At 37.8% G+C, this 25,976-nt stretch overlaps 2 protein-coding genes across 2 annotated transcripts; one reads left to right on the top strand and one right to left on the bottom strand.

Moving 5' to 3' along the window:
- The first annotated feature begins 1,135 nt into the window (after window positions 1-1,135).
- Window positions 1,136-16,018, top strand: LOC117412849 (matrix metalloproteinase-21-like). The gene is made up of 8 exons (XM_034908464.2): window positions 1,136-1,370; window positions 7,548-7,935; window positions 8,529-9,201; window positions 10,549-10,688; window positions 11,302-11,443; window positions 12,446-12,703; window positions 12,899-13,071; window positions 13,786-16,018. Exons 2-8 carry the CDS (start codon window positions 7,768-7,770, stop codon window positions 14,092-14,094), a joined length of 1,863 nt encoding a protein of 620 aa, XP_034764355.2. The 5' UTR covers window positions 1,136-1,370; window positions 7,548-7,767; the 3' UTR covers window positions 14,095-16,018.
- A 2,980-nt stretch (window positions 16,019-18,998) lies between these two features.
- Window positions 18,999-25,232, bottom strand: LOC117412993 (ubiquitin-like domain-containing CTD phosphatase 1). Its single transcript, XM_034051895.3, has 11 exons — window positions 24,993-25,232; window positions 23,943-24,119; window positions 23,536-23,627; window positions 22,912-22,997; window positions 22,619-22,734; window positions 22,241-22,339; window positions 22,091-22,128; window positions 21,623-21,721; window positions 21,268-21,384; window positions 20,725-20,852; window positions 18,999-20,341 (listed from the first exon to the last, which is right to left on the bottom strand). Exons 2-11 carry the CDS (start codon window positions 24,094-24,096, stop codon window positions 20,314-20,316), a joined length of 957 nt encoding a protein of 318 aa, XP_033907786.2. The 5' UTR covers window positions 24,097-24,119; window positions 24,993-25,232; the 3' UTR covers window positions 18,999-20,313.
- Window positions 25,233-25,976: the final 744 nt, after the last annotated feature.

Below are 25,976 nucleotides of genomic sequence, written 5' to 3'. Positions count from 1 at the left end.
ACAATGTCAGATCCTGATACAGATGCACTGAAACTCATAAGCTTGTTCTACTGTGGAGCTCTTTTCACAGTATTTAGGTGGTACCGGATCAGGATTGTGCTACAGGGGCTGCCTATAATGGAGTATAAAGGAGGAATTGTCAATGTTAATAATTCATTAACATTGGCTTGTGGGTAGTCACGGCTTTGTAAATAGAAGACAGCAATCACTTCTTATTAAAGCAGATCAAACTAGAACTATCCACTGACGAGGATACAGAATGTTTTCTTTAGCCAGTTTTAAAGATTATGACAGACTGGCATGAAGGATGCCCAAATAACATTTGGATGCCAAACGATTGTGAGACATAATCCCACAGCTCCATGTGCAGATTCAGGCAGAAGAAATGCAATCGTAAAGTAGTCAAGTGGTGTTAACTTATATTAATTAGGATTTTTTAATTAGGATTAAAATTGGCTTAACCAGGCAAATTGTGTGAAACTGGGTTATAAGGTATCTGTCAGACAAGAACTTGTTTTTTTGACAGCATTTCTCTGTGAAATCTGGATTAATAGAGGCTATAACTGGGGGTTAAAACCAGAGATGCCCTTGTATAGAACTTGATAGAACTTGACCGAGTTTTGTGTATAAGAACTTTGTGAAGGGATGCTTTGTGACAGCGCTCACAGTTTGAAATCGTTCTGTTTTGAGAGCATCTCGTTGTTTTCTTTGGTATCACTTCAGAACATTATTACACAAAATAATAAACTCAAGTTAACTTTGGCATCCAACTTTCCTCGTCAGTGGCATTGCTTCAGTCTTTAATCCATTGAAAACAAATAATACTAATTAAATCTTTCCTTTGAATTGCAGGAAGGACACAGTTTATGAATGGGCTGCATGCGATCGGATTGGCATGTCTACACTGAGCAAGTCTGGTGTTCTTTCAAGGAAGATTCAGAGAGCTGTACTTCCTCTTTTGGAGTTTGAGTGAGATACAAAACGCACAAGATTCAACACAGATCTATATATGACATTCTATACTATAATATCATATAATCTACTGTTATACATCTATCAGATTGAATGCCCCTTGCCTTAATTAACATTAAACACAAAAAGATTATAAAAGCGTCATTAAAGTGTAAAGAGTTTTGGAGCAGCCGGTGTGAAAAAGTCATCCTTAGCTGCTGGAGCAGAATGCTTGAGGGAGTGACCCCTTGCTCTGAATGGTGTCAGCTGGTGGAGTGTGGAGAATGCTGTCTTCATAACAGAGCTCTCAACGACAACAGGGCCAGCAGTTCTCCAGCGGTTCCAGCTCAAGTTCTCTTGATTCGTGCACAAACTGGGAAACTACAACTTAAATAACGGAGACGCTGCAGAACCTGCAGGTAAGATTTCTGAATATTAAAATAAAGCCATAAGGAACTTGTCTTCAGCTGCAACATGGATGTGCATTTCAGTTTCAGTGCATAGACTTTAAGGAGACACTGGCCTTGTCAAATCCCAATTATAGCACTGTTACAGCCATCTTATTGTCTGAATAATTGTAGCAGTGGGAAACAAATCTTGCACAGTCATTTCAAGGTTATGATATGGTCAAAGATGGTGGGTTTATAAATAGGTTGGGACGAGCCTTCACAGGCTGAACAGACTTTTCACTTTTTTAATTTATTTTGTTCTTTGTAACAAAATTCAGGTTAGGCAATGGTGGATGAGATGGTTTATCATATGGGACATTATTCATAAAGCTATGCCTGTTTTAATTAATAGTTTGATATTCATGAAAATGTTCCAGTTCATGAGTTAAAAACGATGTGAATAATTCCATTCAAACAACTGGCCCATGCTTGATGCTGGGTTAAAATAGCCACAGAGAGGAAGTAAATCAATACTGTGTAATCGTCCCACTAGGAAGAATGGCCTGTGTGTCTATATTGCTGACCCATGTGATTTTTTGGGGGGAAAAAGTCTGTGTGGTAAAAAACAAGTCAAGCAGACAATTGTTTTGACCCGATTCCAATGTGAAAGATAGATGTGGTTCAGCTATGTTAAATTAAATTTGAATACAGATTTTTACACAAACCTGAATGAACGAACTAAAGACACTGTTTTAGGCTTCTCTGAAAATGCACATTCTCCATGTACTCCAATACAGCTCTGCATTTTTAAAACAGCAGCAGCACCAGTGTGTAGAGAGTGGAGTGCCTCCTCCAGACAGTTGAATGCATGGGAAAGAGGCTCCCCCGGTTTGAACACTGTGGAGCAGTGCAATCTCATGTCTCTGCTGCGGTCTGCAAGAGTGGAGCTGGAGTGAGCAATGATGACGATCAGCTGAAGCTGACCCAGAATACAACATCAGTGTATACAAGTAATACATAACAGCAGGGTAAATGCACTGCAGTAGCTTGATAAGTATAGGAAATGTCTTCCCGAAGACATCTCTATCCTGATCCAAATAACAGCGGGATATAATTAAACCCTGTAAACTTCCCACCTTATTTTTATTGTTAATAATGGGGTCAGAAAATCTCCCCTTGGAGCTAATACAAGTCATATATGCTGAAATACTATTGCTCTTGCCTCTTCCAATTAGGAAGTCACAGTCGTGTTTCATCACACTCCTGCTATGTTCCACAAGGTCTGGCCATATCATTACCCTCACATGAGTCTGTGTTTCCAAATGTATATACAGTTCGGTGGACATAAGGGTTCACAATGTAGGTACAGTAGCAGTTTGATTTCTTGATCATAGGTGGGGTAGAATCAATGCCCTCTCAGTTTAAATTCACTGGTTTTACAGTATATATAACACACCCACTTAACACACACACAGGGCGTTATGGTTTACACCAAGTAAAACAGTTTCTTATCTGATACACTGCTTGTGTCATGAAAAAGAAAGTGTTTCCAAAGCACAGAACGGACTCTGTCAGTTCAAAGTGAGCTGTGATATGCTGTAGTCTATCCCTGTACGGCTTCCATACACAACATACATCATTAAAATAACTCTTTGAAACGGGTTTTATTTTAAAGGTTACTGCTTTGTTTGTTTGATTTATCGGGTGCTAATGTTATCTGGAGTTTAGTGTTGCTCTAGTAGATGGAAATCATGTAAACCTCAAATAAATCATTCCTGTGTGTGTTTAATCTGGAGCTGTGCCACCCACACTCTGTTATTCCAGTTCATGGAAATTCACTGGACACTAACAGCTCTTTTCAATCACCCACATTCATTATACAGCATACTCCAGTTCTGGTGTTTGAAACTAGAAAAAACAGCTTTTAGCGTTATTATTACCCGAGTAATGATGTATCATCAGTCAAAGAGGTTATCATTTTAGAAAAATCAAATGAACATAAATAGGATAAATAACACAACTGCTTCTGTGGAAATATTTAATCTTCACTTAATTTATTTCCAACACACACACGCACGCACGCACGCACGCACACACACACACACACTCACACACAGAAATACAAATCCCCCTAATATAAAATGTATAAAAAGCTTTTCTTAAGATCTGAGGCTTACAAGTGGAGTAGGAATGTGGCCAAACAAGAACAGCTCTGGGACATTGGTAAATGCCAGAGAGGCTCATTCATACATTTTAATTGTTTAATCAATGGAAGGTCTTTTTTTTCTTATATAAATGCATTTCACAGCAGCAGCAGAATGACTTCACTCTAAAACAGTGGTGTAGAGTACTGTTTAAATCAAATGATCATTTTTTAGCCTTAACACTTCTTCTGCATAACTGGTTCAAATTAGTTTGCAATACTGAAGAGGCTGCAAACGCAGAAAGACTTAAATCTCATGTGGAAATGTCTTTTTGTGCTCCCCTTTTACTAGAAATAACAAACGACTGACGGTGAGAGATTCACGGTTTTGCCCGTTCATGTGCACACTCTTCCAGTAGCACTTTATTCTAAGTGTCATAAGCAAGTATTTCATTCATATGCAATTAACCATTTGCTGAAGTTTAGTTACATGTTAATAAACAGCCAGTATTATTATTATTATTATTTATTTCTTAGCCGACAACCTTATCCAGGGCGACTTACAACTGTTACAAGATATCACATTATTTTTACATACAATTACCCATTTATACAGTTGGGTTTTTACTGGAGCAATCTAGGTTAAAGTACCTTGCTCAAGGGTACAGCAGCAGTGTCCCCCAGCTGGGATTGAACCCACGACCCTCTGGTCAAGAGTCCAGAGCCCTAACCACTACTCCACACTGCTGCCCTGTAAGATGTGCATTTGTGTATTTCCTGCTCCAGTAAAAAAAAAAATATATAACACATACAATGACTGGTATGTAAAGCTTGTAATACCCTATTCATGGGAGCACCACGATTTGAAAATGTGATTGTGAATAGCAGTCATGTGGTTTAAATGTGCGTTATTTAGGTAGAGTGGATAACTTATGGAATACTATTAGTAATGCTACACACCCAGTCTTTGTAATACCAAGTCTCAAAAAACATACCCAACATATGAGCTAAAATGTCAGTCAAGTGATAGATACACACATGCATGGTATATCTATTGATATGAACATGTAACTAAACTTCAGCAAATGGTTAATTGCATATTAATTAAATACATATTTATGGCACTCGCGCACCCTGTTTTTCAAGCAACTTGCATAAAGAAGTGTTTTCAAGCTATTTTTACACAGTAGCTCAAGTCAAGAGTGTTTAGATGTGGTGGATTGCACTATTATCATGGGGAGTTTGCTTAAAACACTCTTTCAGAAATACATTTATGTTGTTGATGGAGAGGGTGGGGATGAGGAACTGCCAATTACTTTTATAGCCTTTGCGTGCCTGGCAGAAAATAACTTGTAACGAGAGGAACGGGATCTGAGCACGTCAAACAGGAATCTCATGTTCCTAGAGGTGATGAGAGACGCACTACATTACGTGCTTAACGTAGTTAAAACTAACAAAATAATACCAGTGCACTTTCATTTGCTATGTGGTCACATCTGACACGTATTTAAATTTCAAAAACATTCACCTGCCACTATCGCAGATTAAAAAAAGCTCTTCCTCTGTGTCTTACTTTCAGGTAGTCTTGCACTTCCTTGGTCATTTCCCCCAGCCTCGCTGTCATACGTTCTTTTTACTAACCATGTAGATGCTTCTGACTGACATGTTTTGAAGTTAAAAACACTGCTGAGGTGAACTTACCTAGGAGGCAAACTAGCATAGACGACCTGAAAGGCAGGCATGTGAACTGAAAGCTTTCTTTAAAGGAATTGTTGCTAACAAAAGAAATCCAGAAATCTTTACTTCCTGGGTCATTTCACCGCAGCAGTGTCTTCTGGGTCACAGCATGTTACTAGTCGAAAGCATTTCAGTCAATATGGGAAGCAGCTGATTGGTTATTAGCAGGAAAGAAGCCGGTGAAGTGGTGGGACAATTTCACTCCCCAGGTATAAAAGCATGGCTGACAAACAGAGATTTATTTAATAAAGTTGAGTACAAGATAGCATGTTTTATAATGAAAATACATGTGAGCTAAAACGTGTGTGCCTTTTAATGAATGGATGTGCATTTTTTGCATATTTTGTTAGCTACAATTATTTTAACCTAGTGTGGTAGCAGATATTTATCTTTTTAAAAGGACAACATACGATTTTGTAATATCAACACTTATTTACCTGCTTCTTGAAATCACTGTGTATACTAATAACATAATGTTAACACAAGATATATTAGTTTTGCTCTAAAATCCAGCCGAGTGCTGCTTTTACATATTCATTCTTCACATGCCCTCTGGTGGCACACTGCTAGGTTGCAGCACCCACAGCATGGGTCACATATTGACCGCAATTCTGACGTTATATGAATGTCATCTCCTGTAGGGAAAATAGGAACTAGCAATAATTGCTTAACTAACTAAATTAGACTTACCTCACATTTTCCACGTGGCTTTAAGTCAATTTCACAACTATTTGTTGCTGCCATTCTTCTAAAATACAGTGCCAATTTAGCATCCAGTAAAATGTATGCGTGAAAGGCTGTAATTATGTAACATAATCGGAATGAAAAGCATTTGTGTCTGTAAAAAAAATGTTTACAGATGATTGTTTAATAATCACTTATACCGGCTATCCCTATGTTTAAAGTTGTATCGTCACATGCTGAAAAGGGTATTCTTATTAAAAAGGATAATAGCTAGCAGCACAGCCTCCTTGTAATTCACTAGGCCTCTATGCCATCTAGAAGTGCCATCTTAATTAACAATGAGAGCAGCGACATTAGAATGAACATTCTGTCATGTTTCAAAAGAGAGAAGCTCATTGGCTTAGAACCTGATTGACCGGGAGGTTTATTATAAATAATCAATGCCCTCTAAAATAAGTTTCCAGAAGGGGTTATTCCTTAGTTTTAGTCCATCGAGAACTATTCTGTATTAATCTGTTCTCTAGTATCTGTTTAGGAAATATCACACATAATGCATACGAAGCACACATTTGTTTAACTGCTCACTGTGCTTTGATATGCAATTCGAATACAGGAGCAACTAGAGCCCTTCTTCCAAATGAATAAGATGGGGATCAGGTAACCACAGAATGAATACGTTACTGCTTCCCTACCCACAGCCTCAACTAATACAGCCAAACAAGACCTGGACATCAATTGTCTGCAGCTTTACTAGTAGTATTTGCCATTACAGTGATAGGAGATACGGTAATGCTTTACAATAATGCCTGCAAATATGACTTAAAGTGGAGTTTGATAGCAGTAACATCTTAAATGTCCACACAGTCTTCGATACAGGCACGTGTTTTGTATTGAAACATCTATCCTGTTTGTTTGACGCAAATCTAATGGAACAAGGTGCTGTGCACTGTTCTTAGGAGACTTCCGATTTGTTACTTGACAGAGGTAATTGCATAAACTTTCCAAAGCTAGGAGCGATTCTGTGTGATTAAACAACAAGTCGCACATATTATGTATTTAATTACCTGCGCCTTTATAGAGCAAGCAGTCACAAACCTAGCCAGGGTTTACCTAGGGCTGTTCAGTAATATGTGTTCAACTAATTCACACTAAGGACAAAGGCAAGGCTATCACATTCACTTGCTATTGTGAAGTGAATGAAACCATTACACTTCCAAAGCACCAGTGCACCCACCCAGAAAACATGGACATTAACTCCTTAGACTTCCTTCACTATAATCCCTTGACATAAAAAATATAATATAGGTATGCTGAACAACTGAACAGATTGGATTAGTGTTCATATGTAAAGCATTGTATCAGGGATAGCTGTATCTTGTTTGGCGTGTGATATATTATCAATGCAGGACTCTCTGTTCCTGTGCAGGTGAAATTTATCTGGTTGCATACAGCAATTATTTATCCACTCAGGGGTTAGATAACTTTATTCTTTTTACTGTGGTATACCATTAATGAATAATAAAACATAAGGTGGATAAAGCATGCCAAATGGATTGCACTGTAAAACCATGATAAATTGATGTTGTGGGCATGGTATGGTATAGTTTTAATTAATTAATTAATTTATTTTTTATTGTCATTAGGACACCAGCTAGAACCTGTCCAGGTGGGTGTTCTCTCTCAACACGTCACAAGATAAAGGGAGGAGAAAAGAATTCCTCTGCAGTATTAAACATAGCAGCCTGACAGCCAGATATCTCAGAAAGCAAAAGCCCTGCTGAAGGACTTGAGGGCTTTTGGATTGATCAGCGTCACGCCTGAGCGTTCCTCTTGACGAGTTCAGCCCCAGTCACCTGAGTGAGGATGGAGCCCTTCACCTACAGAAACACCGGAGCCTTCCTAGCCCTGGTCCTCTATCTGACAGTGAGACATGCAGGGGCTGAAAAGCTCTTTCACAGCCGCGATCACTCCGACATCCAGGATCTGCCCTCAAGGCAAGCACAGCTTATTCAGTCACCTGAGGCTGCGCAGGTAAGTCTTTGTCATTTCAATTTCATTCTGGAGTGCAAAGACTGCACCACTTTTTAAATGAATAAAAACCTGTTGATGTTTCAACTAGAAGTAAAGAACTCAAAATCCCATCCACTCTTAAGTTTATTTTCACACTGTCTGGTCTCTACTGCGGGATATTTTGCAAAGATTATAGTGTTGTGCTCTAACAGTGGTTCAGTGGTTCTCAGTCTTATTCATATAACACCAGTTGTAATTCTGATTACATAATAATGCAAACCACTTCGTAAGCCTTCATGCCCTTGTAAAGATGAACTCTTAGATCCAGTGAGGATCAATGAGAATAAAAGAGTCATTACATATAGAATTTCCAAGCATAAATCATCAAAAATGATAACTGCCTGTGAAACTGGCAAATGTGGTGAAATACAATATAACAACACATGAATCAGGCGCTTATCAGCTGTCAAACTGTTTCACGTCACGTCATCTAAAATAGCACAATACTGTATAATTAGTGCATTGTTATGAGATATCTAGCATGCTCAGATTTTTGGCAAATTGGATATAATCTGCCACGTAATTTTCTAATAATCTGGCTTTTGTTTTTATAGGAATTCCTAACAAAATATGGTTATGTCGACCCTGTCGGTTGGGAGGATTTTGATTCCGAGAATGTCCTCATGCCTATAGATGAGAATCAGGCTCCCAAAGAGCTGATTTCTGAGGGAGAACCACCATCTAGGTTTGGAGAAGATATAGAACAGAAACCGACTGAAAGCCCAGCCTACATTGAATCCCTGAAGAGCTTCCAGAGGGACAACGGGATTCCGGTCACCGGCGTCCTGGACGAGCAAACCAAAGAGGTCATGAACCGACCCCGCTGCGGTGTCCCAGACCACAAAGCAAGCTCCAACGAAACAGCTTCAAATGAGACTTTCACCATCTCCCAGACCAATTCGACTGGAGAGATCACTTCCAACGACACAGAGACAGCACCCATACGGGAGAAGAGGTTCCTGTCCCGGCTGGTGGAGCATGTCAGGAGGAAACGGGCAGACGTGTACACCCTGGCTGGAGATAGCAGAACCAGCCAGGCTTTCAGCAAGTCCACGCTGAAGTGGCGCCTAATGGAGGAGGGCTATAGCATGCACCTGTCCATTGAACAGCAGAAGAGTGTGATAAGGCTGGCTTTCCGGATGTGGAGCGAGGTCATACCTGTGCAGTTTGTAGAGGATCTGACCTCTTCCTCTTCCGAAATCGACATCAAGCTTGGCTTCGGCACAGGTGAGTAAAAGAATTAGCAAGCCAATCACTAAGATGTTAGGAAAGGGACTTATTAGTATAGTGTATCTTAAGGATGTGGTTTAACATAAACCACTGAGAAATATTATGGAGGAACCAGATTATTTCCATTACTATAATTAAAAAATGATTAAAAAATGACAAATTATTTATTGTATTACAAAATATAGACAAAAGATTCACGTAGCCAGTTGGTAGTATTACTGTGTGTACCTGCTACGTTCAGGACACACACACACACACACAAACACACACACACACACACACACACACACAGAAACTATTTTATGTATAACTAATTGAGCAAGGTGTCCTAACAGATGAAATCATTTGGTAACAGATTCCAATGTAATTGCTATAACATGTTGTGTCCAGCTGATCCAAGGAAAACAAAGCACTGTTACAACTAAACAAGAGCACAGAGCCAACTGGCATCAGGTTACCAACACCCAGGGGTACAAACAGAGGAACCTGTATGATGCAAGACTCATTTATGTCCTTGTTTCTGTGACATGGAAAGTCCTGACTTAACACATTGGCTGGGAAGGAGGTGTAGAAGTTACACTGAACTTTTTCACTGATTTCCAAAACAGAACTGAAATTAGAGCTGGGTTCCTAATTATAATTTACAGAACTGTTAAATTCTTGGATAAGAATAAATTTTCCAAACAGCTTAAGGTGCTTTTATATAAAGACCTAGTGAAAAACCTAAATTTTGAGGGAGAATACATTTTTTATAGATAAATCATGTTATTTGTGCTTGGCATAAATATGCCTGCATAACTGAAGCGAGTCATAGCAAAAATATAACATTTCTTATGCGCATCATAGCAAAAAATGATATTATGCTCGTTCTTGCTCCTTTGCTGGATCTACTTTGACTGTATTTCAGTTTAAGAAAAACTGTAGCAGTTTTTTTTTTAAAAAGACGACAGTACTCCTCTCTCTCTCCAATATGGAGCCAATATGGAAAATGATTGACTGAGCAGCTGTGCACAGATTAATTTAGTTTTATACTTTGCCATAAATTATGCTACATAAATGTACATTCAGTTCTGTGTAAAAATACAAGTGTGTTGTAGCTTTTAACTGCAGTTTAATTTTTAATGCATGATCCCGTTTTTCCTGTCTTGACCGTCTATCTACTGAGTTACACTGTTATATGAAACATAGTAAATATTACAAAGATTTTCCCCTCTCAGGTCATGGAGAATACATTGAAACACTGGCATGGGGGTCAACAGGGCCCCTGATAATCCACTATTGTTCTTCTGGTAGTGCCCCCAGTTGACACAGATGCTAACTGTGCTCCCATTCCTTGTTTTGCAGCACGACACCTGGGATGCTCCCAAGTCTTCGATGGAGTCGGGCAGGAGTTTGCTCATGCCTGGTACCTTGGTGACATTCACTTTGACGATGACGAACATTTTGTCGGAACAAACAGTGACCAGGGCATCAGTCTGCTAAAGGTAATTCACTTGATAAGAACATAAGTGATTTTTAGGAACAGAAAAAAGGTCAATGGCTCCGACAAGCCTCCCACTTTAGGTCAGTTTCTTGATTTTCACTTCCCTACTTTACTATCCATTTAAGTAATTTCTTTAAAGAAAAAACTTTTTTTATCACATTTTGTACAGTAATAACCTTTAACTTAATGAGAATGTTTTTTTTTTGTTTGTTTTTTTTTTACAAATTGGGCTACACTTCAAAATACTGGTACTTTACCTTACTTTAGCTTCCACTTGTGTTTCCTTATTTAGTCCTTGTACTTACTGCAAAATGATATGCTCGGTTAAATCTCCTCTTTAAACATGTTATTGTATACAGTTCCATCCTCTCAATCACAGAACGGTGTGCTAAGTGCATATAGTAAAGTGTAGCTACGTGAATGACCCTGTATTATTGAAGTGTATCCACAAATTGTGATAGGTATACTAAATGTGAACTACCAGATCCTTATTATGAACTGGGACTGTACACAGCGGTTTTGAGAACTATTTCTGATTATAAAACAGGAAACCATTTAGGAAGAACGGCAGTTTGCTCTTTTGCAGTGACACAACCTTTTCCCTTCCCTGTCAGGTGGCGGTACATGAAATCGGACACGCGCTGGGTTTGCCACACAAGTACCGTACTGGATCGGTAATGCAGCCGAATTATATTCCACAAGACAATAACGTGGAAATAGACTGGTTAGACAGAAAGGAGATGCAGGCCCTGTATGGTAAGTTATCCTGTAGAAATGTATGTAAAAGAGGCAGGTGTGACACTAGGCTACAACAAATATCTTTCCTCAGCGGTTCTTGACTGGAATATTTTTTTAAAAAATAAAACCAGAAAGTAAATCCCAGCTTGATTCACATTTTGAAACAGTCAAAAACACTCTTAACATTGCTTAGCATGCTCAACATTTCTGACTTCTGTGCTTGTCCTCAAAACATATATATATTTACTGTCCCCAGACTCTCAAAGAATACATTTCTGACGTCACAATGAAAATATCTGAATCATATTAAACGTCCCCCACCACGTCTCACCCTCTCTTGGAGACACAAAGAATACTCTTTATTATAATGACACCTTTCTGAAAGAAACAGAGAACAAAGACTTTATTTTCACTGTTCTTGAGAATGGCGGGGTTTCCCTTTTTTTTCAGACACATGTGATACACAGTCATTCTCACCCATACAAAACATTATAGGGTTGATTAATAAGTTATTTTGATAACACGCTACATCATCATCCTTAGCTGAAAAATGAACTAACACTGTGACCTATGAAAATCCACCTCAGCAGCAACAGTTTGTTTCATGTCAGCTTGGAAAAGAACATCCTTAATCCTTTCATCGCATCATGTGATTCAGATTCGTATTTTAATGATGGACACGTTGTATTGCATTTTACAGAGAAGTATGTTGTATATACACATTCATTTGGCATCAAACCTGACTTGGTTTGAGGGCTCGCTGCCTGGCCAACTGGACGAGGCGTAGACCCCCATTGATAAAACCTAAAATTTCAGAAAGTTGGAGATGGGGAGGTGGTGGGTTACGATGAAATCGAAACGCAACTGAGAGGTAAGTGAAGAGGGTATTTATAGTGCTAACAATCTTAATTAGCTAATCTGTAAATTGAATGATTCAGTTTGGTGACGAGGAGATTGGTGTCTGACCCTCCTCCCGAACTTTAGTTAAGAACTTCATTAACAACTGAATTCATTCTCCAGGTATTTGCCAAGGTCCCTTTAACGCAGTCTTCGACTGGGTTCGAAGAGAGAAGAGTGCGACTGGAGATTGGATCTACCGGTTTAACACCTACTTCTTCAGGTCCAGCTGGTACTGGATGTATGAAAACAGAAGTAACAGGACACGCTACGGAGACCCATTCCCTGTCAACATTGGCTGGAGGGGTATCCCCAGCTCCGACATTGATGCTTTTATTCATGTCTGGACCTGGAACATAAATGCCCAGTACTTTTTCAAAGGTACAGCCAAATAACAAAACAGAAGCTACATTCTAAGATGATCTAAATTCCATCTTTATGAAGTATTAAGCTACAATATGTAAATGCTGCATCATATTGATTGTTTATTGCATAAAAGGCATTTTAAACCCAAAGGAATGGAAACGTGTGAAGGGAATGTGGAAATGAATGTGTTGCTGCTTTGGTGTCCTGCAGGTACTCAGTATTGGCGCTATGACCCTGACAATGACATGATCTTCACTGAAGATCCTGAAGGAGTCAGATATCCCAAGCTGATTTCTGAGGGCTTCCCAGGAGCTCCCAGCCCAATAGACACTGCGTTCTTCGATAAAAGGGATCGCAACATTTACTTCTTCAGGGGATCCCAAGTAAGTAGGATCTCCTTAATTTATCTAGGCAATGAATGTTTGTGTTGATGGATAGGTCTGGATTGGCAGGGATAGCTTTCCTACATTGCCCCACAAACATGCCTCAATCCTGGAGTGACCTGCTCAGGGATAGAGAGAGCAGTTCAGTCTCCATGCTCATCCCTTCTCTTTTTGAGACTGGCAGTGGGAATTAGGACAAATCAACTGAGGGCTATCGTCAACCTGATCATAAATCCATATAGCAGAGCAGTGCAAAATGTTTCCCATTTGGAGAAACTGTGACCTTCTCAATACATAGTGCAGTTACCAAAGTCGACCACCGTGTGATGCTAAGAATCCCATCAGGATCAAAAGGAAAACGTTAGTAATACCTGAAAGCAGAAGTGACTTCAGCCACAATTCTTTTCTACCTTGCCTTCACTGTTTTCACCTCAATTTTAGTTACTTCTTGTCAAAGGTTTGTGACATGATCCCAATCACTGAGACCCCTAAAGTCTGGTAACATTTTTAATAAACAAATTAAATAAAAATAGGATTTAATAATAGCCTGAAACCTTGCATTATCACAGAATAGGGTGAAATCGTGTTGTGTTCTTATCATGCCCCTAACAAATAACAACATAAGAAGCTTATATTTCTATAAGCATTTTGATAAGTATTGTATAGTCAAGACTGCCACTAAATGATCCAGCTTTTGTCTCCTCTCCTGTTAAGGTGACAGCATTCAGTGTTGACCTGAAACAGAAGGTCAGTGGATACCCCAAGCAGATTGTTGATGTGTTCCCTGCCACGACTCCTGGAGATCATCCAATTGGGAATATAGACTCTGTCTATTACTCTTATACAACCAATTCCATCTATTTTATCAAGGACACGTTGTACTGGAAGGTAGTAACTGACAACGATAGGATACGCAATCCCTCCTATCCCTACAACGGACTTCTCCAACAAAATAAAGTCTCAAACAGCTGGTTTGACATCTGCGACGTGCATAATTCAGTCCTATTAATGGGTAGCAAGTAAAAGGACTGAGCGCTTAATATGCCTTTGTTTTTATGCATATGTTTTACGGTACAATGTCAATATGTTGTGTTTTTTTATTTTTTGCCTGGGTGTATATATATATATATATATATATATATTTTTTTTTTTTATTATTATTTGTTTATTTAGCAGACGCCTTTATCCAGGGCGACTTACAGAGACTAGGGTGTGTGAACTATGCATCAGCTGCAGAGTCACTTACAATTAAGTCTCAGAGCACAAGGAGATTAAGTGAGTTGCTCAGGGTCACACAATGAGGTGGGATTTGAACTGGTTACAAGCCCTTTTCTTTAACCACTGGACCACACAGCCTCCTGACAATATATACATTGTCAAACAATTAAAATAGTTGCTCAAATGTGTTTAAAATCTGCTGGATAAGTGAAACTGGTTTTGCAGTGTACCCCTGGTATAAAGAAGGACTTTAGGCTTTAGCCAAGTAGTTGTAAGAGTCAATGGGTTTGCAGTCTGTAAAATTGTTTATAGTAGAATGGTATTTATTTTTATTGTTAATGTATTTAGGTCTTGTATAGATTCATTAACAGTCCTTTATATGTATAAAACAGGTTTGGGATGTTTCATAGGTTTTGTTACATTTGTAGTGTATTGGTTTTAAATAAATGTTGGTAAAAAGCATTGGGCCCTATTCAGTATGACATAAGATCACGGAAGTCCAGGATACAAATAAAATACTTTCTATTGCATTATTATTATTATTATTATTATTATTATTATTATTATTCCTATAAAAATGCCAACTAGGAATTTCATTTTTAGTATTTGTAACTGAGAGAAATCAACTTCCGTGATATAAGAAACATGCATGTTCTCATTTTATTGAATCGTGCCCATTGCAGTTAATACTGTATCTGTATAGAAATTGTGACTCCTAACATGACGATCATGCTAAGGACATATTGACAAAGATGTAATTTATCAATTTGACAAGTGCCAGTTTAAACACAGCATTCCTTGTGTTTGTTGTGCTGGTAATGCTTCAAACTGTGTGCAAAGCCACCTTTATTATATTATGCATCTGAGGTTAAATGAAGGATTAGCTATTGCAATAAATAGTACTGAAAGTTAGCTGTCAGTTAATTGTGAATTACTGTTTAGTGCACACATTAATTGCAGTATTGCTGCTGTAGCGGAATAAAATATCGATGTGTTTAGAAGTAACTTCAGCAAAATGCAATAATGTAATTATTTGCTTACTACTAATTATATCCACTTATCAGCTGATCTGCAATGCAGGTGCTGTTTAATATGTAGAATTTGTTTGTTGCATATATTTTAACTTGGTTATATCATTTATTTTAAAGACTGTATATAACATTGTATAATTACCTTGATATCTGAATGCTTTTTACATTTATCATTTTTATTTTTGCTAGTTACAGTTTGACAACTGATACCTTCAGCGAAACTATAATTTTTAAAGTTTGACTGCTGTAATTGTAATATAACTGAACAGGTTTTTGTGACTTCAGTTGAATGATATTTCATGTGTGCCACTGTACTTGCAAAATTTTGATAACTAAAGATGACAAGGCCTTACAACAAGAGCTTCAGTTGTAACTTACACGTGGCTTCGAACTGCTGTGTGTGTAAAAGAGTCTTTCAGACAGAGGGTATTAAAAATATTAAAAATGACTAAATCAGTGTAATCCATCAAAATTCTTGTCTAATCGTTTAGTTTCTACAAATATAGATTGAATGTTGAACAGACATGATGGATGATCTAGGTAAAATACACAGCTTGCAGTAAAAATGCTTAATAAAGGTTACTTTTTGACAGACCGCAGTTAATTAACGAAAGATGACGTTTCAAAAGGTGCTATTCCCTAGGCACAAGATCATGTCATTCATGTCATTGTCCAAAAGCCAGTCAAAGCGTAAATTAAGTCTGCAAATAAAATGGGTTTTAAAGCATTGTTTCTATTACCCCTGTACGAAAGGTTATTTGAAGTGTGCAGTAGAGGAAAAGCTCAGATTCAGAATCTGCTCATTCCATTGACTCACAGGTTATGGAACAGCGTGTTGCATTTAGAATCCTGGTGAGTTTTCTGAATCCATCTTGGCTGGTGGCACAGCCTGTCTTCCCTGAAGCACCCTCTGTCAAAGGTTATCCTTGATGGAGAGCTGGGTGGCATTACATCTGCTGTCTTGGGCGTACTTGAAAGGCTTGTTAATTTTGTTCAAATAGTCACAGTTGTCTACTGAAGTGAAGCTTTGTAGAATATCTGCCTGCACTTTTATACCCTCCAAAACTACCTAGTATATCAATCTGACTCTTCTATCACGAAGGACCTTAAACTTGTTTTTGGTGTTTCGCTTCTCATTGGCTTAAACTTGTTGGCCTGCGCCCTTCTGTATTCATTTAATTGAGGGGTACCTATACAACAGTGTGATGCAAATGGTGAGAGGTGGAGCCAATATGATGTTAAATGGCTTAGCCCTAGTACAAAACTCAGAGGCAGCTTTTACTTTCTTAATCTTTATGGTTAACATTTAAGTTGAAGCATTTATGAAAAAAAAGATGTTAAGATGAAAAATAGGTATTGCAGCAGATGACACTAATTGCCATATGTGCATAGTGAAGTGCATACCACAGGCTGGTATGCTGTACAAAGTGTGCAAAACAATCCACATACCTAGGTTTGATACAGCGAGAGTCTGCCAAGAGTTTCCATGACTTACTTATGTGGCTGTATGCCTGAGAACACTTAAGAGGCGGTACCTGTTGCCATGATACCAAAGGCTTTCGTGAGAGCGAAGGGTATTTAGGTGATTCTGTATAGGCTACAAAACAAAACAAACTGTACCTCCTTTAGCAACAGTGTTTCTTAAACCATAAACAGACATTAAAACACTACTCTCCCACCAGAGACCAGGCCACACCCAGTCTCGGGAAACAGGCAAAATCTGGGAATATTTTCTATAAACTACCCCTTAACTTTGAAAAGTCAATTTCCAATTACAGCGTTCCCCCGTGCCTGTATCTCCTTTACTTAAATGATGCATTTTGAAAACGTGATTGTGAATGAAGGGAATGTCAATCTTTTGGTTTCAATTCATATTGCGTGCTCATGATGTAGTGTGGGGTTGGGTACTATAGCATTATGTAGCATCTTATGCAGTTCCTAAAGGCGGCCCAACTCAATGAGTATCATTGGATTTCTTAACCAACGAGAGACCTATGGGGGCAATTATTACGTTCCAAGGCATCTGATATTTTTTGTACTCAGCGTATAGAATCAAAAGCTCATATAACAAAATAACAAGACTACATGTTGCTACTCATTATAAATAAAATATAACACACAGCAATGAATTACAGTGGAATCTTATTTAGTCATAAACAGGTTTCATTCTGCTGGAGTGGAATCAAAGTGTTCCTTTTTACTGTACACAGCGGCATGCCATTCGTTTGAGCTAATCATGATTTAGATTATTAAGTGGCAGCTGCATACCATCTGCAAACCAGGGTCCCTTAACTGAAATGCTGAAGCCATAATTCAGAGATCTATTTTCCCTGTAGCAACGTGGCACACTAAGCAATTTCTTTTATTGAGTGTGTAAAATGCTGTATAATGGACAGCCCAATGTTTTAAAGTGAACGGCCTTCAGTCACGCCAGCATCCTGTCATGAAGCAATCAGTATTGTGAAACATCTTCACAACCTTTAACTGCAATATGCTACTGCCAATTAAAAGCATGTTATTGCATCTCTTGAGCATTGTACAACCCCAATGTGGAGCGATTTCCTTCACAATTTCAAAAAGCCCTCATCTATGAAAGAGATGGAAGAATCCATGCTGTATAAACAGATGTCTGCGCTCAATAGCTTTGATGGCAGCAGTACTTCTGATTCTATACTACATGGGTAACCTTACCTTTGTAAATCAATGGCAACGTATGTCTCCTCTGTCAAAACAAAATACCTTGCTGTGGTTCCAACAATAACTCCCCTTGTGTGATTAATAGCATCACTGTAAAAGGGCGTTTGTGGTCAGTTTCGCCGGTAGCCATCATTTAGACACGGTGCACATTACATTACATTTTGCCTGCCAAAATAAATACATGTGGGATACAAACACAATAGCTATGGTTTAATTGACAAGATTTCTGCAATAATACAAGTATGGGAAATATTAACTCAGCATGCCAGAACAATATCTTGTAGTTTTCATAATTTTTTAGCTTCAGTAGCACTGCAGAGCAGCTGGGATAAGACAGTGGGTCACAGTTGTCTTACAGTTAAGAAATGAAAGGTTGAACTGAACACAAAGGTGGGCAGTGAAAAGTGTACTGATGAAATTTTGAGTTAGAAAACAGCAAACTCCAGTGTAGTCATGATTTCCACAACAGTTTTATGTTGGAAAAATGTAAGCAACATGTTTGGTGTTAAAAATCTGTATGGTGTGCTGACAGACAAGATGATGCACAAAACAAACTTCTTGAATGCCTGAACGTCAACTTACAACTGTTTTATAAAAGTTCTCGAGAAATCTAGGGCATTTAAGGTGCCGCAAGAGAGTAAAAAACTAATAACGGAATAACAAAACTATTTCAAATAATGTCAACATATCAAATCAATCAGTCTGCAGATTGAAATGAAGAGTTACAAATTTAGAAAATGATGTATTTTCACCATATCAGTCACTAGAAATCATGAGCGGATAAAGAACTACTAGAGAACTAATAAACGTAACCTTACCTGCCCGGTACAATAACACTGTACTGGCATGTTTGTTCTTTTATCTACTATTGTTAAAAAAAAAAGATTTCTGCTTTCAAACTATTTCTACATCGTTTGGTTGTGAGAGAGCTGCACCTCACAATTGTGAGCGTTGTTATTCAATAAAGTAACACAAGACATATTACTTTAAAAAGCTCATTTATTATTTACACTTGCCATCTGTTCCCTTTAAGAATCTGAACACATACATGTTTCTATTCCATCAGACAGCAGTTAACGCAAAACAACATGGAGACGCGCCTGGGCAAAAGTCAGCCACAGTGCGCTGCAAGTTACCAATTCTTCATGTAAGCATATGGCATATCCAAGATTAGCATCTCTTGGAAATCTTTCATGTTAGACATATGCTAAACACTAATATATATATATATAAACACACACACACACATACACATACGCACACACACACAGACGTACATACATGAACCACAAAAACTTACAGCATGAAAGATTTATTTATAAGGGAAATTGCAGCTTTGGTGACATTAAAAACAAACAAACAAAACAAAAAACACAAAAAGAGATTTTAGAAATCTTTAACATTTGTAAACCAATAACAAATGAAATCTGAACCAGACAGTGCTACACGTTGAAATAAACCATCTCATTACATTGCGGCTTGATACATCTCTCATCTTTAAATTACACAACCCTGATCCGCCATCTGACCGATTCAAAAGTGTATTTTAACAGAACTCCATATTCTAAACTCAGTCAGGATTACAAACCCTTTAAAGTTTATTGCTTCAATTTTTTACTGAGAAATGTATTTACCCAAAGTACGAGTAAAATTGGCTTTCAAATGAACTTACTGGGTGAACACCACTTGCAAAATGCAAACAGTATAACAACAATAATAAAACAAAATCAAAATGTACCAGCAATAGTAAATGTTTACCTTTTTTAAAAAAGTACTGGCAATTCAAATTGTATTATCAGCTGGCAACAATTACTAGTAGAAAATCTTTGCAGACCTGTCAAGGTAACGCATTTTTAGATTACCAATAAAGCCATTGATTTTATATATAAAGTCTGTAGAATTGATAACTTGATACCATCTTACTGTATTTTAAGTACTTCAGCGCATGTGTGTGACTCTCTGGCGGGGGGATTTCCTTTGGGCACATAATGATGTCTTTACACTTGTGAACAGCATCAATGTATTAGGATGCAAATATACCTGTAACCTTAATATACAGGCAGGTTTGTGTCACATTGATGATATTGTCCAGATTAATGAAAACCGTATAGGCAGAAAATCCTTCAGGATCTGTGATAAAAACATGTTTTCCTGCTTGTATTTATGTACAGCAGAAGAGAATGCAGGGAATCCTGAATGTGGAATAATGAAACAGCAGTAGCTTGGGCATTTTCTTCAGTGTCCAGCACTACTCCCTGTAAAGAATGGTCCACAAGAGGGTCATCTCTGATACGTTCTATTGGCTCTGCTTCTTCGAAAGATACCTGTGAATAAAATCAATAACAATTCAGGTACACTTGTATTAAAGTGTACATAGTTTTAAACCTATGAGAACGATTTGGATGTTCCCTCAAGTAGATTTGACTATATAGTATAGATTGACAATGCATCATCCTTCCAGCATTTATTGACACACTTCAGCATGCTAAAACACAAAGTGATATTGAAATCGATTTTCCAGTTAAAACGATCCTGCCATCACTAGATCAGTTATGTTGTAAACAAAAACTCCCACTCTGACCCTGTGTTTCTGGTGCAAAAGCATTTGAATTACTGGCACCGACTAACCCTTGCATCGCAGCTGTATCACAAGAGAAAATCTTTAGTTAGCTAGACTAGTGTTACAATAGATGGAATGCCTCCTCACCTGTCCCAGTGCTTGTGGTTGAGCTCTGAGAAGTCCTCAAGCTTTGCAATTTCTTTGAGATACTGGGACAGCTTGAGAAGCTCCTTGTCTTTTTCACGGTTTAAATGTGCTTTCATAAAGGGTTTAATCTAAAAGGGAAAAAGAACACACTTAAATCTCTGAGCGCGGATCACTTTTACTGCAATTAAAAAAGGAGAAAATCAGCATTTTTAAAATCATGGTCATATATTTCGTTGCGCATTAAATAAAAGAGCAGTCCTCCGAATGTCCAATTCTACAAAAATAAATGACAGCAAACTAAATACTAAATTCGTTTTCAGTTGCATACTTATTAAATAAATGTAAGGAATAGAATTGAATAGATTTTTAATCAAATTAAATGACAGCTTCAGAGCAAAATATGTTGATAGTTATGAAACAGAGAACATAAATAATAGCACTTAAATACTTCCCTTACTTTCTAGTTCATGGCTTCTTATAAAAGATATACTGATATAAAAAGGGTAATATACATGCGGTTGGTTTGACTGCTAGATCTGTTACCTTTAGTCCATTCTGTGGATTCATCAGAAAGTTCCTTCCAATATCATCAAACATGATAGTATTTTTCTTGTTATAGAACTCTGCATACTTGCCCCATATTACACCCAGAGGCTTAACCTGAAGAATAATGCAACATTTAGCAATCTATTCATCTACTTGTTTTACAGCAATTGGTAATGTAGAGTCGGCAGCAACTTAGAAGAAGTGAAAATGTTGTGAAATGTTTCAAACAATACAGTAAATTGTAATTTATTGCTAGGTGTGGACAAACTCGATGTATACAGATTGGGATACCTGATGTAAATGTGAAGGCAATAGCTTGTGTTTTAAACAGTGTCCTGTAAATGGTGCTCACCTCCACTACACCTCTTTTAGGGGTATGCACAGTGATCATAGCAGCACTGTCTAGCATGAAGGTTATCTTGTAGTTTGGGTTGTTTGTCACTCCAAGCTCCTGAAAGACAATACATGCATTTTAGAACATGTATATTTAAACTGATCTCAATTTACTGCTGACAAAACAACCGAGACAGGCACAGCAGCGCCATCTGCTGCATGCATCCAACACAGCAAATGTGTACTTGCAATAAATAAACCAAGCACTATTTTGTATGACATGGAAATACAATATTATACTCATTCTGAAGTATCATTACTAGAAAGATTGAAATGTTGGCAAGTTAGATAATAATAACTCTAAAAACTAGTATTTCTATAAATTAAAGCCTTCTAGAAGAGTGTGGGTCCTTTTATGTGGGTATTAACAAAACAATAAAAGGTTCTTATTCAATTAGATAAGTAAATCCAATGATTGAAAACTTACTTTCATTTTAGCTTCAATCCACTTCATGCTGGTAGCAGCTATAAAATAAAACAATATACATCAGGTCACATTATTTTATTAACAAGTGTAGTGTACAGTAGAACACTTAAGAAGTGTGTGTTTTTTTTAAATACTTTTAAACTGACTTACACCAGATAACAATATCATAGTCTTCATACGCGGACGTGAGAAACTCTTGAAGATACGGTCTCATTAACTCTAACCCCGTCTCCGCACAAGATTTGTGGTCTGGAAAAATGAGGAGAAAAACTCAACAAAAGTCATTTCTTGAAGTAGTCTTGAAGTCTTTCAATTTAATATGCACCAGAGCACTGATAATTAAGCCGGGACTCCAGTTACTTGTACTCTGCAAACTGCATTGTGTAACATGTGAGCAGTAAATTATTTAAAATTTGTTCCATTTAAACGGTAAGTTTACAGAAAGAGTGTTTGGGGATTAATAACGTTCATATTTATAAAAATAACCTTGCTGTAAATATAGCTGTGCAGGGCTATAGGAATACGTACCAAACAGGGTGTAGTCCACATCTAATACAAGCAGACTTTTGCCCTCGCGAGGTGGGTTTAAAACCTCTACCTTATATTCTTTGACTCTGCGGGCTATTTTTGCCAGGTTTTCTTCCCTAAAAAACAAACAACATGAAGCAAGTACGCATTTGTAAAGAATAACAAAGGGGTATCATTTGCAGATACATTTTGTTAATAGCATGATTGAGAAAATAAATAGCCTACATTACTGAATCTGTGTTTGTAGAAAGTCATTTTCCAGTCCACTGGAGAAATCCGAATTTAATACAAACCTGTTTTCTACTTCTATAACTTCCTCTTCTATATCAAAATCATTGACGACATCCTCATTTTCAGGAGGAGGAGCCAGAACATCTTCCTTAAGGATTACAAAAAAAAAAGGCAAAACTTGAAATAACAATGATGTTTTAATGCATGAAGTAGTTTTAAAGCAGACTCAACAGCGAGCATCTGCACAACTGTATCCAAGAGTCCCTTAAAAACCCACCATGTTTCAGCCTTTTCTCTCAATACATGCTAACAAAGAAGCAGCTTCATGCCCAAGGTCTTCAACAATATTCAGCTCACAGCAGACAGTGGCCACAAAGCAGCCTTTAGTCTTTCTATTATACACCTTACAAACTTTGCTTAGTCAGTTGCTAACAACCAAACTGTTCACACATATGAAACCTGTTTTTACTGTTGGATGTCACTGTTTCAGTTGCATTCAGCTATGCAACTTGGTTGCTAACATGCTATTTACAAAACAACAATGACTTGTTTTGTGCTTTACAAAATCACACAAGTGCCAAGCCTAAAGTACAGAATAATACATGTAATTCTGAGATCTAGCCTAGACATCACCAAATGCCAATGTAATTTAAAATGTCAAATAAAAGGTATACAAACAGAATTACCAAGCTCTCCTCTCTGCTCCCCATCATCATGATCTTTGTATTCGGTTTCAACTTAAGTGTGCCCAGTTTAAGATCATCTTCTGCAGGTTTACCTGAAACAGCAGAAATATTCAACACAGACAAGCACACTATTATTATTACTGCATCAGTATTATTTGTATACATGTATGCTGTGCCTACGTTCAAGTCAAAGAGGCTGATACTGTAAGAATGTGCACATATCTGGATACAAAATTATCCTTATCATAGGATGCAGGAATATGGAGTAAAATAGATTTTCACAAAATACAGGCATCAGTTATCTTTTAGTAGTAATGCCAGTAATTAAACAGACACGTTTTCATACCTATCTGTTAGTGTCTATATTCCTCAGCACCTGTAAAGCAGTTTAATTATATGCTGCTTACCTTTTACTTTCAGCCCCAACAGTTTTTGTCTGACAGGAAGAACCCCCGTTAGGGATTTGATAGACTGCTTAAGGTCAAGCACTGTGTCTTCATCCGACAGTGTAGTTATTGAGTATTCTTGTCCGCCCCATTTTATTATCACAGATACAGACATCCTCTTGATAGAAAATGTTAGGTCTCGTGAAAGAAATAAAACAAAAACGGAGACATTTTTAAACCTGACAATAGATCGTTAAAACTAAAAAATAATGTGTGTGTGTGTGTGTGTATATATATATATATATATATATATCGGTTTCTTTAGTCCTCTTTTGAGTTGAACAAATTACAGTCCAGATGTGGAAATGTCTATGTTTTGTACATTTACGCTTGCTGTCACGAAGTGGATTATGTCTATTTTTTTTTTTTTTTTTTTTTTTTGGTTAGTTATTAAGGCAGTTTAAAATGTGTTCCTGCAACATGTAATTTTCACAACCTGTAACCCTGTCTGAAGTAGCCTAAGCCACGATTCGATGAAACACTGCCTGTTATGCAAATATCTATCTATTTTTTCATAATGTTTAAATTCAAACCTTGACATGGGCAGTCTGGTACTGCGGTTGTTGTAAACAACAATGGAAGCCACACCACACTGTATTTTTTTCACTGCCCCATTTAAAATCTGTGTGAGACTGGGTTTAAATAAAAGCACGTTATCCGGTGGCGATATTATTATTTGATCGACATCATGTCACATGCAACATAACGATATGTTCAGCATCAGCATCAACCATACATAGTCAGAGCTGTTTTTTTCTACGTGTTTACCGGTACCCGGAAAGCTTTCTCTAAAAATACACAGATCTGCAATGGACATTCATTTTGACTTCTTATTTGGGCAGCATCCAGCCCACATCCAAGTATTAAACAAAGAATGAACATGTGTAAATAAACAAAAGCTGTATAATTCAGCCAGATTGATTTTGAGACTGACTGAGCAGCGACTAGTACCATTGCTACAGACAGGGCCTCTATTTAGTAAATACGATTCAAACAGTTGTGCATGCATACCTATCGATAGCAACGACCAGCGAATTTTACCAAGCCCCTCCCGGGTGTATGGTGCACCGTGTTGGTAATTTAACGCCTAATTAATGAATTATTTCAGCTTAAAGACACTTCGTGCTACTCAGCAGTTTCTTCCTGTCTCCCAGTGATGCTCTCTTGTGTTACCAAGCGCCCTTAGGTTTCAACTTCCTGTGGGTGCACTGACACTTCTGACCACCTGAGGGAGCTGTCTCCCCCCCATAGAATCTACCACTGACACACAGCATGGCGCGCCAATCTTTATTAGACATGCTATGATATATTACAGATATACATTTGTAAATATATTTGATATAATCTAGACATTATTTGTTTTTCATCACACTAAACTAAACTCACCTAGACATTATTTGTTTTTCATTACACTAAACTCTGTCATCAAAGGTTCTTTATAAAATCAATAACAAGGCTATCAATACTTGACCTTGACAGACATCCGTTTTTTCAGCTCTCCAGACCTTTGATTTAGTCAGAATTAAAGAAGCTTTCACTGTGGATGTAATCCTAATCTCGATAAGTGGCACTTCAAAGAGATACATATCAAATAAGGGGCTCGGAAAAATGAGCACATCAGCCTTTGAAAGAGAGAAAGTCTGACACAAAGCTGCTGCTTTTCTTTGGATTAATTGGGTGATGGTCCACTCCTTAGTCATGGTGATTAATGTCATGGAGGCCCATATGCCAAGAAAGTGACAACACAATGTACTTATATTGATGTAGATGTCAAGGCTACAGTATATACAGTGCTCCTGTCAACCACCTCGTATGAAATGGAAATTCAGAAACAAAAAGCTATTCTGTCTTTATGGTGATTCACCCAGGCCTGCTTTGTCAGGCTCGATTTCTCTGCCCACAGTGCACTGCTCAGTGAGCAACCAGGCCACATCACATTGACAACCCGCCAGGGGAGCGGCTAGGAACTCATCAGACCAGTCCACTGAATGTTAG

Source organism: Acipenser ruthenus, chromosome 23, assembly GCF_902713425.1.
Source record: "Acipenser ruthenus chromosome 23, fAciRut3.2 maternal haplotype, whole genome shotgun sequence".
NCBI classification, from domain to species: Eukaryota; Metazoa; Chordata; class Actinopteri; order Acipenseriformes; family Acipenseridae; genus Acipenser; species Acipenser ruthenus.
This window is presented reverse-complemented; position numbering and strand designations above follow the sequence as displayed.

What these genes read in the sequence shown, in the direction of transcription:
- LOC117412849 (XM_034908464.2), top strand. Translation starts at nt 7,768, where the DNA reads ATGGAGCCCTTCACCTACAGAAACACCGGAGCCTTCCTAGCCCTGGTC. An exon ending in GGAGATGCAGGCCCTGTATG is followed by an intron (nt 11,444 to 12,445) that starts GTAAGTTATCCT and finishes TTCATTCTCCAG; the next exon opens with GTATTTGCCAAGGTCCCTTT. An exon ending in ACTTCTTCAGGGGATCCCAA is followed by an intron (nt 13,072 to 13,785) that starts GTAAGTAGGATC and finishes TCTCCTGTTAAG; the next exon opens with GTGACAGCATTCAGTGTTGA.
- LOC117412993 (XM_034051895.3), bottom strand. Translation starts at nt 24,096, where the DNA reads ATGTCTGTATCTGTGATAATAAAATGGGGCGGACAAGAATACTCAATA. An exon ending in CTATGATATTGTTATCTGGT is followed by an intron (nt 22,129 to 22,240) that starts GTAAGTCAGTTT and finishes TTTATTTTATAG; the next exon opens with CTGCTACCAGCATGAAGTGG. An exon ending in CTAAAAGAGGTGTAGTGGAG is followed by an intron (nt 21,385 to 21,622) that starts GTGAGCACCATT and finishes ATTATTCTTCAG; the next exon opens with GTTAAGCCTCTGGGTGTAAT.